General features: G+C 43.0%; 1 protein-coding gene across 1 annotated transcript in view; it reads left to right on the top strand.

The window, feature by feature from the left end:
* Positions 1 to 18154, top strand: part of ERBB4 (erb-b2 receptor tyrosine kinase 4) — a 1576940-nt gene that overhangs the window by 741948 nt on the left and 816838 nt on the right. The window contains exon 3 of the mRNA XM_078682001.1: positions 6480 to 6614. Coding sequence (XP_078538127.1) covers positions 6480 to 6614 — 135 coding nt within the window. The remainder of the gene's footprint in view (positions 1 to 6479; positions 6615 to 18154) is intronic.

Below are 18154 nucleotides of genomic sequence, written 5' to 3'. Positions count from 1 at the left end.
ACGCAATCCCTCCCTTAATTCAAAATAACCAGGTTTCTATTTTCCTGGGGGCGAAGGAGGTAGCCCGGGGTCGCCTAATGTCTTTCCTGGTAGAGATATATCCCATCTTGTAGCAATTTGAATATTAATGCTGTGGATTACTGCGAAAGACCCGCTTTGTTCTCTTCCAGAAGAATGAAGGGGGCAGCAGGAAGACATTGTTAATGATACCCCAAGATTTCAGTGCTTAATTTGTGAAAGAAAGAGTGTGGGTGCCCGAAACTCTGCTCAGAAGCCAGCGGCCGGTGCAATTAAATGTTTGCGCACAGAATACCATGGCTGGCAGGTTTAAAACCGCCTCATACCCAGGGCCAATGGAATTATGCGTCGGAGGGCTAAATTATGCTGCACAATTGTCAATTATAGGGCAAGAAAAGGCAAATTATGCGGCATCATTTGGCACACTTTGTGATAGTATTACTTCATTGTGTTATCATTTTTACTTCATTGTTTTGTCATTTTTACACATGTTAACATTGTCTGGACATAGGTTGCCCCTCATCAGTGACAGTTTGACACCCAAATATCGCAATAAGCAACAGATAGGTGAGCAGTTAACTTTTACAAACGGACTTCCACTGCGCAGCAACATGTGTCACTGCGTTCTTAGTAACTTTTGAACTGTTTGAGCTAGAAACAACATTTTTTGTTGAAATCTGCATATTGTACATCAGATGATGGATTATGTGGCAAATGCGTCAAAGGTACAATTATGCGGGGAAATGCAGCAGTCGCATAATCACATAATTCCAGTGGCCCTGCTCAGACCTCTTTAATCCACCACCAGACCCTCCCTCTCCCTTTATCTCACTCCAGAAGGCTCCTGCGTTCTCGTTTTATGATGGTTTTGCCGTCTTTCTCTTCCTCTGGCTTTCAGTCTGTGTAATTTCCCTATCTTCAGGGCCGGACTGGCTGTAGCGGGCACCGGGCAATCCCCCGGTGGGCCGCACTGGTGGGGCCCTGTTTTGTAACCCCTGGAGGCCGTTTTGTTACAGGGCCATTTTTGCAGGATAGCTGCAAAATCGGCCCTGTAACAAAATCGGCCCAAAACCAACCCTGGCAAAGAGCTCAGCAGCACCCCCAACTCCCCCGGGGAGGGAGGGGGGGGCGGGTCGAGCAGTTTGCCAGTCCGGCCCTGCCTATCTTGCTCTCAGTAAATAAATGATGTGGAAAAATAAGTGCCAGTCCTCAAAACTAAGTGCAGGTGCCTCCCACCAGCAAACACTGGCTCAAATTAAGCACTGGCCATAAGTGTTTTAAATCATGGGTGACCCAAAAGCCACATCAGTGCATACACTGGTAGAGCAGCCTGCCTAACACAAGCTAGAGCCAAAGATGAAATGCATCCATCCTTTTTGAGAGAAATACAGTAAAAGTGTTGTGCAGAGTAAAAAAAAGATGAAAGGCGGAACCAAGAGCAGTGGTTCTAATACAAATATGGAAGTGGAGGTACTCAACATCTCAGAGTGCCTGGTTGCTGCCTTATTTAAAGTTCTGTACCCTCTCTGAGAAGTGCAGGTACTCTCCCTTTACAATCAAAAGAAGTGCAGGTACTTGGTGTCTGTGAGTACCTACCCCCTTAAAGCACCGACTGAGAGTGAGATATGGTGAAAAGGAAGCAAGGAACCGTGTCAGAGAAATATTGCAAGGAGGGAAAGTGAAACGAAATCTGGAGAGGAAAACAATTAGTGGAAAAGAGAGAGGTGACGAGACAGCTTCACAGAGTGAGAAGGAGATTGTCAGAAGGCAAGAGTAAAGTGGAGTGAGAGAACAGGGGTGATCAACAGGGAGGGAGGAACAGCGAATGTGAAAGAGGCAGAGACAATGGAGATCAAAGAGGCTTTAGGTGAGAAAGAGCCATCCAAGGTGTGGAATGTGGGCACAGCCAAATAACCAAGAAAGAGAGTGCGAGAGAGAGACGAACAGAAAATGGATGGACCATATCTGCACCTGGATACCTCCACGTAAAAAACGGACACCCGGGGGCTCAGAAAAGTGTGACGCCACTGATGAAATATTTTCTAATAAAGCAGCAAGTATGCTAATCTCTGAGTTCGATCTGCATACCATCTTAGTATGAAAGCGTAAACATAGTACTTAAGCGTGCGAATGAACATATAATAACGTAGAGGAAGAGGGTAGTGTGAATGCCACCCAGCTCCCCCAAAAATGTGATTAGTGTGCAGTTCAGGGTCCTCATCCTAGTTTTGCATATCTGAAAGCCCGTCCAGTAACTAGATCGCCATCAGTGAAATATGCTACATCCAAGCCACGAAGATGTGTTTCTTCCCTGCAAGGCAGCGTGTTTGAGTTTTCCTATTCCGTGATTGCCACCGTTGTTTGTATACTTGAGGGTAGAAATGCATGCATTATTCTTTCAAAAACATACTGACCAGTAGGAGCTGGATTATAGTTTGTGTGCACTTTTATGATTGCGATTTGGAAGAGGCCATATGTTTAATGATGTCACAATGGATTAAAATACCCAAATAATACATCTTCAAATCAAGTGGGGAATGGGAATGCCTGTTAAAGGCTCAAGACTGGGTAAAGCAGTTTTGTTCTATTCTGGATGCCAAGCTAAATTGGGTGCACCTTGCACCCTCAAGGACTATGTACCGCCCCAAAATGCACTGTTGCCATGGCAGGCGTACATTGAGTTCATGAAATATAGAGGTATATAGTGAGGTAGCTGTTCGCGCTATAGAAATGTCTGTATTATTATTATTATTATTATTATTATTCGTTTTTTGAAACCACCTTTCACAGCCAATGTTGGAACTGGCCACAATTCATGAAGGGGAGTTTGAGTCCCCTCTTGGGAGGGTGCTGTGTGTGGAGGGCGCACTAACAGTACACAAGCTTCTGGTGCCAATCAGTGCATCCCTAGACAACTTGTATGCCATTGGGCCCACTCTGTACTGTAGCAAGGACATGGGGTCTCCCTCATTTTCATGTGTCCAGACCCCCATGGAGATAAAGAAACAACCCTAAGAATCTCGCTGACAAACATTGTGGGTGATCTATGTTACCAAAGTGGCCCCAAGCATTGCTTAATTTGAGCCAGTGGTTTTTGGTGCTCGGCACCAAGACTTAATTGAAAATACAGGCACTTGTTACAGTCCATAAATACAAAAAGGGAGGCACATAGTCAGAAAGCAGTGTGTGTTGTTGTGAATTCAAAAAGTGGAAATGAAACAGAAATTGCACCAGGCTGAAAAATTCCCATCAGCCCACCAAACGTGGCGGAGGCATCGTCATGTGGGAAACGGATGGTATATTCCAAATCTCACCCAACCCATCAACAGATGGTGCAGAGACCGGAAAACCGTAGTAACCTTCGAGCCACAGTGTATTTCGGAGTGGTGCTAATGAAAGTGCAGTGCTCAGAATAAAGTGAAAAAGAAAATGTTAAAAACAACTACAAGAGCAGAAAATATGTTTATGAGGCACTGCTCTAGTGTCGTGATTAAGAACATGCGCTGTGTAGTCTGAAATTATAACTACAATGAGGCGCTAGGCAGTGTGGTCAACATGTTTCAGCTGTTAGAGACATTATCCAGCTTTCTTCAGGACCAGAGATGAAAAAGATGCAACTGCAAAAAATGGAACGGCAATTCAAAAAAATGAAAAAAGTAATCCTACCAGTACTTTGGAGCCCCAATATTAACCGGAGGAGACTCTAAATGAATTGTCCTTTTCCCAGCATTATGTGGGAAGTAACCTCACCTCACCCGGCACCTGCTCGGGAAAATGAGGCCCCGCTCTGTCCGTCGGTACCTCTGGCCAGCATCCAAGTGGGGGTGATGTTTGACTAATTTGGAAATAAGCACAACAGTTGCTCAGGTTTTTAATATACATAAAAAATGAGTAATACCTGGCACCCAAGTCATTCTTATAGTTTTGGGTGGCATGAAATGGTCTGAATTTTCACACTTGTCGAGTGTGATGGTTAGTAGTGCTGGCAGGGGCAGTGGCTGGAGACACGCTGCTGTGGCCTCCTAATAAGGGCCCTCTCACTTATTTTTTTTCAAATCAAGTACTGCTCACAAGCATCTGCAACCCTTACTGTACACAAAATTGCCCCAGATGTGCAAAGAAGTGGGTGCAAGTGCCCACTACACCACTGCACATTCTGGGTAATACTCCGTGCATATGTCTGCGATTCTTTTCACCTAATCAGAACAACTGACGTCTAAACACTAATGAGGAGGAAGATAATAGGGTACATTGTATGCAGACAGGAGTAGACCAGATGGATGAGAGAGGGAGGGGCCAGTGGTAAGATTTTAGCAATGTTTTCGATGTATGTGTCGTCTATTAACCATTTCCAGTAAGGAGTCTTATTAGTTTAAGTACTTGCAGATACATTGTTCCAAATATTATTGCTGTAATGTGATTTGATCAACATCATTGGTCAAAATGTTTTAAGTGAAACTGATTACCCCGGGCTTTCCTTCACCCCACCACCAGTGAAAATAGAACTCTGTTGAGAGCATACCATTCAAAGGGAATCTTGGGAGGTTCTCTTAAAAATGTACAGATCTGGGTTACGTGTGCAGCCCTGGGAGTCTGTTTCCGAGGACAAGGATCTTCATTTCCCAATTAAAAATGGGCGCCTTAGAAACGAGAGGAGTAGGAAGATGAGAAATGTTCCATATTTGTTTAGGAATGTCGGGACCTGTACCAACGAAGAAGCAATTTAAGAACTTTGCTATTGCAATTTCATCTTTGCTTAAAGTGTTAAATGACGGATACAAGTTGCAGTACAAATATTTTTCCAATCCAAAGTGTACTCTATAATGTGTATTCATTGCCCAAAAATTGAGCTGTACAAATATTTTTCTGACTGTGTCAATCAGACCTTTTGCATAGATGTGTCCAACGTTGGCTCAGAAGGGCTCGACCCATCCAAAGTTTTCATATAACTGCATACTATCTAAGATGCATTTAGATATATTGCATGAAAACGTATCGTCTGTGAATATCCTAAATAACCCGGCCTACATATGGTTCTTTTGGATCGTCTTGGAATAGCACCTTCCTTCAATTAGACTACCTCTAAGGCGAGAGCTGCTGCTCCTGCTTCATGGACACTGCTTCTCCATATAGTTAATTACATACTGGGAAGGCTTGAGCATAAGAGGTGCAATAATACATAGGGGAAATGGAAGCTGTGCTAAGAAGCTCTTTATGCTGAAAGGTTTGTGTGGGTTGACTTGTTGGATATGTGTCCTAAAACTGTTTTTTTTGGTCTTCTGGCTTGTCAGAGGTTTTGTTGGGCATGGGACAATAATATGTTGCGCAACCCACACGTCAGTACCGGGCTCCGTCTTATGGCTTAAGCCTTGTTTGCTGGTATGAATAAACAGGACAGGATGACATGAAATTCTGCAAATAGATTTGGCAGCACAAGGCTGGAGCCCCAAAAAAGCACTGGACCTGTAGACTAATGCCTCCTTTACCATCTAACGGCCTTGAGTGTTGTTTAAAGGTACAATGACAAAGACCCCTTGAAAAAACAAAAATGCTTTCCCTTGAGGCATATTTTCAAGGTTGGAATGTGTGCTTATGAATGCTGGTGCACAGTACATTTATTTCCACATAGTTCCTTCCTAAAGTGCACTAACAAAAAACTGCTGGCTATGTATTCACTTTTTGCAATGCTGTTTAAACCGTATTTTTAAAGGATACATGTAATTGCAAAGTCTCTAATTCCTGTGTTAAAAGTTTTCTTTGAACTATCCAATGCTCCCTCAAAATGATTAATAGGACGTTTCTTTTCAGAGCTGAAACATATAACAAAACACCACTTTCCCTGTTATAATTTGCACAGTACTGGTGGCATGCAAACCTCACTCCTGTAAACCTGCTCTGGGCTGGTGGCAAATGGGGGTGAGGGAATGGAGGTTTTTGAAGTAAGGCTTTGGAGACAGGGAGGGTTATCAGGCCAGAGAAGACCGGGGTGAAACATGAGGGAGCAGCTTGAGACTCCTGCAAGACCCGGCAAGATATTCTGAGTGCCAGTGCGGGAACACCAGGTCAGCTATAATTGGGGGAGCGCCCTAGAATACCCCTCACTCAAATTATAATCCGGGTCTACATGGTTAAAAAATGCTCTGCTTTCTAAATAACAGTCACACTCTTTCAAAGGGGGACAGCACTAGATTGATTCTTGCATCATGCTTTGACTCAACCTTCAAGGTCATAAAACAACATTGTGCTTTGTTTTTTTAGTTAAATAAGGAATTGCATTTCCATTTACCAGGACCGAAATTGTAAACATGCGATCTGTGCAACTCTTAACTGATTTATTTTTTCTCCTTACTCTAAAAAGTTTATTGGTCTTGAGAAAAGGATGGATAGAATTAATATAGCCCATGTCATTATAGCAACAAAACTCTTTCCAAAGTCTTATTCTGAAATTTTTTTTGTTCCAGAAATTCTGAATGGCGGTGTATATGTTGGCCAGAACAAGTTCCTCTGCTACGCCGACACAATTCATTGGCAAGACATCGTCCGCAACCCTTGGGCGTCCAACTTCACGCTGGTTCCCATCAACGGCAGCGCTGGATGTAAGTAGTTTGGTTTACCATTGGGATCTGTTATAAGAATGTACTTCACAAGTGGCCTTAATGTCTTAGTCTATTGTAGTCTTTGAGCATACATAGAAATCCTGCATGCGGCATATCAGGAGTCCATCACTGGACCAGTCCTCCAGCTCTTCCTGGTAGACCCACCGGTGTTCATCACTGGTTCGTCTTCTCTACCATGCAGACTCCTAGATGGACGGACTTTAATTTTATCGTTTTTGAATACCCCTCACACTGGTTCCATGTGCTCTCCTGAATCTTCTGGGGTTTACCCAGTTTTCATTATGAGGCGTCAGTCTAGGATCTATTACTTTAACAAAGTGTTTAGCTTTAATTCTGGGCAAATAGTACTCTCTCTGTGCCTCGTTCCTCTCATCTGACGATTTGTGAGTACTTTGTAACAGACATAACAGAAGAAATAAACCCCCAAGGGCATAGTCCCGGGACCCATACCCAGCCTGATTATCATTCACATATTCATGGCTGTTTATCCGCAGGTGTATCTACCTGAATGTGCATTGGGCAGTATCCCTCCTGTGCTTCAGCTCCTCCCTCCAAGTCACAAATAGGCCTCTCTTTTGCAGCTCCTAAAGGGCTGAAAGGAGGAAAGTTGCCTGAGAAGGATGAAAGTGGCGGGAAACCAAAATGTGGGCCTCTTGGGATACCGCAGTGCCTCTGTGCAGTCAGCTTGACAAGAGACACAAGTGCAGGACTAACCTGCAAAATGTGGGGCAGTTTGCCACCCTCTGATGCCCCTCTTCCCTAATTATATAAGCTACCTGAAATGCCACCTCCAACTGTAAATCTTTCTTTACCCTTTTTAGGTCCCGGCAACCAGACAGTCTTTAGCTATCTATCGGTGAAAGCAATTGGTGGACCATAATAAAAACTGTGGACTTTGAGCTCTCCCATTGCATACCATTGGTTGATGTAATTGTCACTCACATTTGCTTGCTCCTTATTCGATAGCTTGGCTCCTTCTTCTTGTGTTTGTCCCTCCCCTGGCGCATAGCTTCTTTGCCATATTTTAAATGTGCAATCTTTTATCCTTCCACTGCTTCTAAAGGGAACAATTGTTTTCCTCTATGTTGTTCCTCTATTCCTCCTCCGAAACTCATCCATTGGTTTTCCCATCCCCCCTTGGCTTTTATAATATGTTTTTTTGGGGTGCTGTCCTTAATCAGCCCATCCTCTAGAGCCTCCATTGCCCACTCCCCATTGCTTCCCCCTCCACCCCAGCACTCCTCCAACATTCCCCTCCATTGCTCCCTGAACAGCTTACAGTCTACAACTTTTTTTATTAATTTAATTTTAGGAGTGCCAAGCATCTGCCATTTGCTGCTCAGTACTAAAAGCATGTTCACACTGCTATAATTACATTTTTATGTACTGATTCAAATGATGGTGGCCATCTTGGATTGGTAAACAAACAATGCACTCAAAGTGCATTACAATAAAAGTATGGACACTGGAATCCTGAGTGCAATAGGGGAAGTGAGCATGGGGCAGGGTCAAAGGTGTGGCTAAAAAGAGCAAAATATTCTATAACTATGTTGTTGCTTCTACACCTACGGGTAACTGTGTATAAAATAGCACACACAAACTGAAAAATAAATGCAAGTTAAATTAATCAGTGGGAAATTCTCTATTTTACATTATGAAACCTCTATTGGTTAATGTTATCACTGCAGAAGTGTTCGTGGTTAACCAGAGAGTCGCGAAACTGAATCTTGGTTGGTGTAGTGGGGCACATTGATGTGTGTATTTTTAGTGCTATGTGGTCCCAGTCTGAGACAGAAAGCACTGTGAATATGTAAGTAATTATTTTAAACTTGCAATAAACACATTATAAAATAGGGTGCCACAAAATGCGCAAAAGGAATTATGTTTAAGATTTTAAAAAGTATAGATGTTAGTAATCTGCATACTGTACCTAGTGCAAACGTTTTTTATAACTGTCCATTAAAAGCATGCCCTCCATTGCACAGCTGGCAACACCCTTACAATACTTTTCAAAAAGAATGCATCCTTGTCATCCGGAAGCTCCAAGTGGCTCCATCGTTTAAAGCAAATACCAGCTTCCAAGCAGCTTTTACATGTTCAGATTAACCAATTCCACACATTTACATAATGTGTAGGTAGCAGGCATCTTGAGCAAAAAGTTGTCTCTTGTTTAGGTTTCTGTCCTTCTTCTGTCATACGGGACAGGAGCGCCCTCCTTTCCACTACAGCTGAGGCATTTCAACTGTCTGGGGAAAAAAGTAGGGGAACTGCTTTTGTTAAATATTAAAGTATTGGCACGTCATGCCCAACTGATCCCACCCATTTTGACCTCTGATCATTGCACGTCCATGTACATTCGTCATCATGCATGCACATTTCATCATGCATGCACCAGTGTAGGGAATGATTCAACCGCCAGTAGCAGATCCTATTTATGTGACTTTTTTCACTTTTTTTTGTCAATGTTATAGAACATCGGCAAAGAGCATTTTGCTTTTTACCAATGCTGCACAACATTGGCAAAGCCAATATGTCACAAAGACCTATTGGCAAAGTCAATAGGCCACAAAGACGAGCCCTATTGTAGCTGCCATTGCTTGTTGTGTTATCGCTCTTTGTTGCTTTCTCTAGCTAGATTTTCGCTTTTTCGGCTCGTGGGTGAGATTTGAAATGCTTTTAAAGTGGAAAAGCATAAGGCATAGCTCAAGGCAAACGATTTGCACATGGTAGGCATTAAGTAATGGAAGACATATGTTTACCTCCATCATCTACACAGGCCTCTGCAGTCCAGTGTCGAAAAATCACTCCTCAAAATAAGGCTGAAGTTGTGGGTGCGCACTCTTACGGTGCGGAATACTGCATGCTAACGTGCCTACTCGCAAATAACATTAAAAAAGCTCACACAATAAGGCAGATTGGAGAGTATTATCGGAATGGCGTCACTCTTGACGGCAGGCTTAAGCCACGTATTTTGATAGTAGGCCGACTCGCTAAACTCAGCGCCGCTCTTTGACGCCGCAGGCACTATAACGCCTCCGCCTTCTGTGCAGCTTAACAAAACGCCGAAATAAAAACACAAAACCCGAGCTATTTCTTCAGCACAGCCTGCTGGCGGGAAGCCTAGGCACGTGACAATGAGCGCGAACAGGGCGAGCGTAACGTGACACAAATTTAACTCAGCAGTAATTCGGCGAGCGCTCCCGTGTCGCTGAAAGCAGACCTCTCCCCAAATGAGACCCGCCGCTCTGATTACACACTTTAGGGGAGATTATTCAACAATCAAAAATCCATCCGTTAGCCCAGTGGGAAGCATATTGCTTCTAAAGAGGAAAACAAACGCTGCCATCAACACGCCGCGTCCCTGTTTACCGCGCTAATTTACTTCATTTCGGCAGCGCACGCTCCGCGAGTTAAAGCATTCGCTCTCTATCTTAAAAAAAAAGAATTTGCAGACTTTCTTGTAGAAAAGTGCAGAGATTTGATACTGCTTACAGACATCTTGGAATAAGCAAAATGCTTGCGTGGCTACAAAAATATTGTCACGCTCTTATGAATGGCTTGGACGACAGCCCTCTAGGCACTATGAAAGACCACGACTGGGGACAGGGAAGAGAATAACAATTTAGTCCATAGTGAAAGATTTATAAACAGACATATTTTAAGGTGTTCTTTTTGTTTTACATAAATTCTACAGTTTTGGCACTCGGCTACTGCTTCGTGGAGTATTGGTAAGGAGGGTATTGGGTGGTCTTGTGTTATGATTGGTCGAGAGTTCAATACATCGTCAATAATGAAATAGAACCTGCACCAATCAAAGCCTCCATGTTCGATACATGGCACCTTCACGTCCACTGTCTTTGATAATACTTAACAACTGTACGGCATGAAGGCTCGGTGGTACAAGTTCCTTGTGATGGAGCTGCAGTAATAGCCGTGGTTCCTGATGCTGCTGGGCTAGAAGAAAGGTGAAATGACCCGTGTTAGACTTTGAATGATCAAGCCTCCGTTGCATGCATACAATTTAGTTGGTAAGCTAAATAGGTGATGTCTTATGTTAACTAAGTCCTCAAAAGAGTATTATGTGGCAACTTAATAAAAGGATGTCAGTTATCCATATCAACCTGGATGCCTAATGCAACAGAGTAAATGAGAATGTGGAAAATAAAATGGCTCTAAATTCCCTGTAGGGTGCCGTAAGCCACCATTGCCAAAATAAGTTAAGTTTAGGTTTGACTGTGTCTTTTCTTGTGGGAGGCCTATTTTAATCATATAAGTGACTTTTAGGGGCCTAGCTGTATACGAGGGTGACTAGCTGGAAAATCCAACAGGCAAAATGCTTTACTTCAGCTTCAAGCCCCTCTCTGGTCTGACAGCGTGAATGCCACCATGCGTGTTGATGTTTTCAGTGAGTATCCCGTGTCCCATGGTTGCAACCTATGTGTCAATCAAGAAGATTGCCTCCCTCCTGTGTGTCTGAGGCCCACCCTAAAGTCATAGACGGACCAGATCACCTTACATTGTTTTCACAGGATGGGTTGTTAAAGAATGATTCTGTGTTTGATTGCACAGGCTTGAATCACGGCAGGTGCACTCAGCCTTTCATCATTTTTAGGGTGATAAAATGAAGACCAGGGAGCTGGTTTACAATAAACATCTAATTCTCAGCACCAAGATGTAAACAGAGGGGTGAGCAAATGCACTGAACATACACAGTACGTGAAACTTCCAGCAGGTCAGACCAGGACATTTTGAACTCACAGAGCATCATCAAGCAGCATGACTTAGGCTGTCACCTGTTAGAGGCCGACACGGTTTATTTTGGAGAAACCGAAATTAAACGAACTCAGTGCTTAATTTCTAAATAAAAAAAAAAGTGCAAGGGCCAAAAGTGATTTTAGCCAGCCATCAGCACTGTCAAATGCTGGGTTACTGAATGCCAGGGCTGCCACATATCAAAGGGGCCTACTGTTGACTCCCCCTCTTGCCTCCTACTCCTATCACCCCCACCTTGAGTATTTTGCAGTGGCGTAGCAAGGTCAGGTGGTACACGGTGCAGGAAATTTCTTGTCACCCCCGGCTTGACAAAATTGCAAAAATATGAGTTTTAAGCACATATTTTTGCCATTTTGTCACCCCCCTCTGTGATGGGGCGGCCCACACCCACGTTCCTACACCACTAGAATTTTTATCTTGTCCTTGCTGGTTCTTCTTCATTTCTACTTTTTCCTTTGTCACTGTTTCGTTACCTTTCTCTCGCTCCTTTTTCCTACCTCTTCTGATTTGCTCTGGGTCAAAGTGTGAGCAGGAAAGCTATGTTGTGTCATGAAAAATGAGTACTGGTCCCAACCACTGCCACAAATTAGATAGGAGGAGACTCTGAGCATTTAACATCTTCCCCTTTGCAATCACAGTAGGTTGGTTTACAATTCTTTCCCTGAATGAATTTGAGGCATACATTGTGTTTTTTTGTCTAACAACTCCAAAATAAATTACCTTATCAGTATAGTTGTGCTGCATGGAATGACACTAAGTTAGTTACTGAAGAAGGATCCCTGTCTCCCAACTCCTTGTCCTCTTTCTCTTTTTATAAGTATTCAACCCTAAACGATTACATGCATGCTCTGGTACACCTATTAGCACCATCCCAAATTAGAAACATCATACCATTTTTAAATGTATTTAGTATTAGACTTGATTACCCACCAACAGCACCCAGTCTACCACCATGGTTGGATGCGTTTTTAGGTCTGGCGTTAGCCAAGACCTTTTGATTTTACTAGTATTAGTTCTATAATATACTTACTAAAGGGGCTTTCAGCCATCTCCATTATCTGTTGTTATGTCATTCACTTTTGGCTTCTGTCCACTACGGCATACAGCTTGGGTAAATGGGCCATCCTACTTCAGCCACTGATTAACTTCACTTTCTTTGAGTGACTGCATTTTGCTCTTTCACAATGAGAACATCCTCACACAAAGCATTTCTCTTCAGTGCCAGTGTTTTTACTTTATAATTATAACTTTTGTGTTGCCTTTGTGTTTACAGCTTGCCTAAAGTGAAAGCAGGCCATTTTTGTGTAATGTGTTTTAAAATATTTTAGATATGCTTTAATGATTCTTTGAATCGAATAAAGATTGTTGAAATAAAATGAAAGCAGGCCGTTTTTACCAGAGGTGAGCACAGGTCATATTCCACAATTTTTCAGTTCCTGCCTTTTGCCATTGCTGTTGTAAATTCCTTTTGAAGTATCCTTTGTTTATCTCACTGCTGGTATTTCACAGTGTTAGAAATTGGGTTTCTAGTTGACGGAACTATGCACCCTGTCCAAGCAGGGCCCACAATCCTAGTCAGGGTAATTCAGATACACATTAAAGATTACCTGTGTTCACCCTCTCGTAGCTAGGCACAGATAAGTCAGGCTAATGAGTCAATGCTTGAAGTATTTGTGCAACACAACACATAGTAACACAATGATAACACCAAAAAATACTCCACAAAAGTTAGAAAAATAGACAAAAATTTCAATAAATCAAGACCCAATATGTAAAAGTCGAGATATGAATTTAAAAAAACATAAAAGTCTTTCTAGGACTTAGAAGCAAAAAGTGCCTCTGGGGGTTATCTGGTCACGTGTTACAGAGACAAAGTCAACAATTAAGGCGTACCACAATGGAGCGCAGGCCGGGTGCAGGAGCCATGCAGGCCTAGTGTACAGAGTACCTTGATCCTGGTCGTAACAGCGAGTTGCGGGGTGTAGCGAGTGATATGTCGATACCTCAAAGGGGGCGATGCATTATTTCCAGAGACATAGCGCTGAAGCCAAGAGGCGTTGGTTCTGATGCGATGCACCGGATTTCTCTGCGTAATCAAATGGATGGGTCGAACTCTCCACACTGCTGTGGTGGCGATGCGTGGTGCCATTGCGAACATATCTGCAGGTGATTTGTTGGTTCTGAGTGTGCTTCGACAATTCTACTCCTGCAGCACGGTCATGCACCAGTTCTGCTCCCAGCAGACGAAATGCATCAAGTTCCTTGATGCAATTATCTGGGGCCACTTCCAGTGAGCCTGGCACATGAGCAGGGGTAAAGACTTTGATAGCCCTGAGTCGCAAGAGAAAGGAGGCAAGCCAGTAAGCAGTTGGAAATCACTTGGTTGCAGGGCAGAGTCCAGTTCTCCCTCAGCAGGGTCAGAGACCACCCGGCAGCACAGCAGAAAAGCAGGTCTTCTAGATCACCAGTCAAGCAGAGTGCCAGTTCTTGTGGCAGCACAGCGGTTCTTCTGACATAGGTTCTTTACAGGTCCAGTAATGTCTGATTTCGTGGGGGTCAAATATCCAGTACTTATACCCAGTAGTGCCTTTGAAGTGAGGTTGACATTAAAATAGGGTGTTTGAAGTGCACAGAAGCTCTTTCTTCCCAGCCCCGGTTCCAAAATAACTGTAGGGGATAATAAGCCCTTTGTGTGGGGACAGGACACTGCCTATTCAGATATAAATTTACCCCTCCTCCCTCCCATCCTGCCCAGGATGAGCCATCAGAATTCAGATGGGCACACAGACACACCTAACCTTCATTGTTTTCGTGGCTATCTAGAGGGAATGCACAAAGTGAAGCTGTCACCCACCCCAGACATGTATTTAGGACAGGCTGCTGGCACGCAGATCTGTAAGAGCAGAGAAATGTCCACTTTCTAAAAGTTGCATTTCGAAAGCAGTAATGTTAAATCCAACTTTACCAGTAAAGAGGATTTATAACTACCCATCCAAACATATAAAACATGATTCAGCCACTCCTTTCCAATCAGGAATTATAGCTCAAAATGTATTAAGGAATTCCCAATGTTAGCCTATGAGAGAAGTAAGCCTTACAGTAGTGAACAAATTGGGGCGCTTTTCACTTCCAGGACATGCAGAACATAAAAGTACATGCCCCACCTTTTATGTACAAAGCACCTGCCATATAGGCTTCCTAGGGCCTACCTTAGGGTTACTTATGTGTAATAAAAGGGGAGTTTAGGGTTTGGCAAAGGGTTTTAAATGTCAAGTCGAAGTGGCTGTAAAACAGCATAACCAGGTTCTGCAGAGGCAGGCCTGAGACATGTTTAAAGGGCTACTTATGTGGGTGTCACGATCATTGCTGAAGGCCCACTAGTAGCATTTAATTTACAGTCCATGGGCACAGGTAGTGCACTCTACTAGGGACATGCAAATAAATTAAATATCCCTCTTGTGACTAGACCAAATGTAACCATGTTTAGGGGAGAAGCACATGCACTGTAGCACTGGTCAGCAGTGGCAAAATGCTCAGTGTCCTAACAAAAGGATTGTCAGAAAAATAGGAGGAGGAAGGCAAAAAGGTTGGGGTGACCCTTCAGAGAGGGCATTTTCTAACAAACAGCTTAACAAATTGCATAATTTTAAAACTGGTCTGTATTAAGTTATTCTTTTTTAACTATGTATGTAGTACACAAACCGAAAACTTCAATATTATACATGTGAATTTAAAAAAGGACATTTCTTCAGGACAAGTTTATTCTGGACTCAGTTTCACAGATGGTTCCTCAATAAACTTTTCCCAGGAAGAAAATCAGCCTTTATCGTGTTTATTTTGCAGCAATTTTAACACTTTCTTTTTTAATTATCTCGTCTTTCCTTCTTTCTTTGTTTCCTTCTTGCTTTCATTGCCTTCTTTACTTCCTTTTTAAATTTAATTTAGTTTTTCTTTCAATTACCCCTTCTTTCTTTCTTCCTTTCGTTCTTTCTTTCTTTCTTTCTTTCTTTCTTTCTTTCTTTCTTTTCTTTCCTCCATTCTTACTTTCTATCCTGCTTTCTTTCTTTCCTCCCTTCTTTCCGTTTTTCTTTTTGTCATACTCTTTCTTCCTTTCTTTCTTTCTTTCCTTCTTTTCATAATAACTTCCTTCTTTCTTTCTTTCCTTCCTTTCTTCTTTCTTTTCTTGCCTTCTTTCTTTCTTTTCTTTTTCCCATTTACCACCCCAACCAAACCAATATACGATGTCCTGGCCCTTTAGGACTCAATTCATCTGCTATGGTAATAGCACTCCGCATATCACTAGATGCTGCTTACATTGATGATCAAATAGCATAGATGTCATAACATCAAATCTAGTAGACCACTTAAAGAGTCTAAATATCTCGAAATCATAACTTCAACAAGTCAACACCAAATGTTAGCTGAACCCAATATTAGGACTGTGTGACACTTGCGTATTTAGTTCTTGCATAATTATACGAAATTCCTCAAAAGTTATGTGAAATTCCATAAAATATATAGCGGCACTTAGTACTATAGTTTAGCACGGAATGCACCCTTGAAGCCATTTGAAATACAATGACACATTAAAAAAAAAAAAAGAACAGAAAGTATAAGTGCTGCTAACAATAGAGGCTTGTGTCCTGATCGTTTGTGTTGTTCCGGTGCTTCATTGCTAGAATGTTGCCACAAACATGGCGTAATTATGCCATGTGGCATAATAGCATAATTTTGGGAATAAGCGAGCGTAATGTGAAATTCACAAAATCACACTAGATTATGATGGCATAACATACATTTTGCCCGGGCCTACCCAATAATCCTCTTCTGAACCAGACTGCCACTGATCATTATCATTGAATCGCCATAGTACATTAGGTCCAATGCACTCCTTTTTAACATCAGAACCCCATATAGAAAAGTCAAGCTCCACACTACTTGGCTGTATGCAGCCTTTCCTGTCCAAAACATAACGGAGCACTACAGCCCACATAACGTTCAGCAAACACTAAACCACCACTGCACTTACAAGCTTGCCACGTGAAAGCCATTGCAGGAAAGATACTGCCATATGTGTTCAGGGTTAGTGTCTGCATCATTTTGAATAATGGTATGAACCTAAAAGCAAGTGTAAATTAGGATTATGTTTCCTCTATGTGGCAACTTAATTGGGTTTCTGGGGAATGCCTGTAAGAGCCTGAAGGAAGATTCCCTTGAGGCTCAAACCTCTGCTTGAATATCTACACCCTCCGTCATATCTAACTACTTCTCAGACCCATTTTGCAGGGGTATCCATCGAAAAATGACCTCCTGCCTTTCTATACTTGTCCTGAATCTTCGAACGTAACCTATGCTACCACATCCGTGTCCCATTCCCTCCACCACAGAATCTGTAGGCTGGTCATAGCTTCCTCCCAGCCATTGGAGCCCTTTTTTAGCTCCAATCTTCTATAAATGCGCAGACCGTCCCAAAAAGCAACATCACGACAGCCAAAGGGAGAGAGCACAAGCAAACGTGCTCCTTTTATAATGAAAGACATCAATCCAAAATGCACTCTGCCTCGGGAACTGTCGATGAAAGAAGCAACTGCTAGAATCGTGGATAAATGATAATCCACATGTTTTGAGGCCCTGCCAGCCGCCGCGCCAGCCACACACCTGAGAATAAAAAGAGGTAATCATAATAGGCAGAAGATTTGTCTCTCACTCAGCCATGGAGGTCTGAAATACAGAATCTTGGTCACACGAGAATTTGTCATCTCCGGGGAGAGTGGCTTCTGATATATAGGGCACTATATATTTTTGACAGAGCCATACGCTCCAGTAGAAGCTGCTGGCCATGGTACCTGCATGGTGATTGCTTGAGACTCTGTGGGCGGCTGTCCAAGGAGAAGGTCAAGGAAATTAACCAGGTGACTTCTTCACTGTCAAGAGGATCATTGCTCATGTGGACGAAAGGCAGAGGAAGCGATTTATCATCGTTATCCTGTACATTGGCTTCAGCATCCGCCAACTCTGCCGCGAGTGGTCCATGGATTTCTGGTGTGTCCACAGAAATTCGGAAAGGGAAGGTCAATAAATCTAAAGAAACTCATTCTAAGTGTTCTTAGGCAGTGAGCAGCGGCGGCTCCTCCGCAAAGGCAGAGGAGCGTTGCCCCACTGCAATTTCAACAGTGGAAAAAAGGAAAATAAAATGATAATAACACGTTGTTACTATCATTTTATTGTTCCATGTTGAATTCAATTTTGAGGGGGGGGGGTGAGGCTTGGCCGTTGTCACAGCCAACATGGGGGGGAGGAAATATGTGCCCTTAAGTGCGCATGACAGTTTGGCCAGCAGTCTTGGGCCGGCCAAACAGTCATTCGCACTTAGCACGTTCTCCACTGGGCTGTATAATCTACAGTCCGGGTGTAGATCATGCACAGGCTCGCAGTCCCTGTCTGTATGGCGAATAAGGGCGCTCATACCAATCACAACACTGCTGTCATGCTGTTGACAGCAACGTCGTGATTGGCTTAGGGGCGCCTGGGTGCTTCCTGAAGGAGAGATGGCGGAGGAGAGACTGCAGCATGCAGAGGTAAGTGATTTTTTTTTCTTTTTCACCGCCCACCCCACCAATACCAGCCGCCAAAGGTAGTGTGGAGTGCAAAACCATGGAACCACTTCCTTTACCAAGATTCTAGGTGTGTGAGAAAATCACAAAATTTGCTTTCATGTAATTACACAAAATTATAGCAAAATACAC

Source organism: Lissotriton helveticus, chromosome 3_1 (assembly GCF_964261635.1).
Source record: "Lissotriton helveticus chromosome 3_1, aLisHel1.1, whole genome shotgun sequence".
NCBI lineage: Eukaryota > Metazoa > Chordata > Amphibia > Caudata > Salamandridae > Lissotriton > Lissotriton helveticus.
This window is presented reverse-complemented; position numbering and strand designations above follow the sequence as displayed.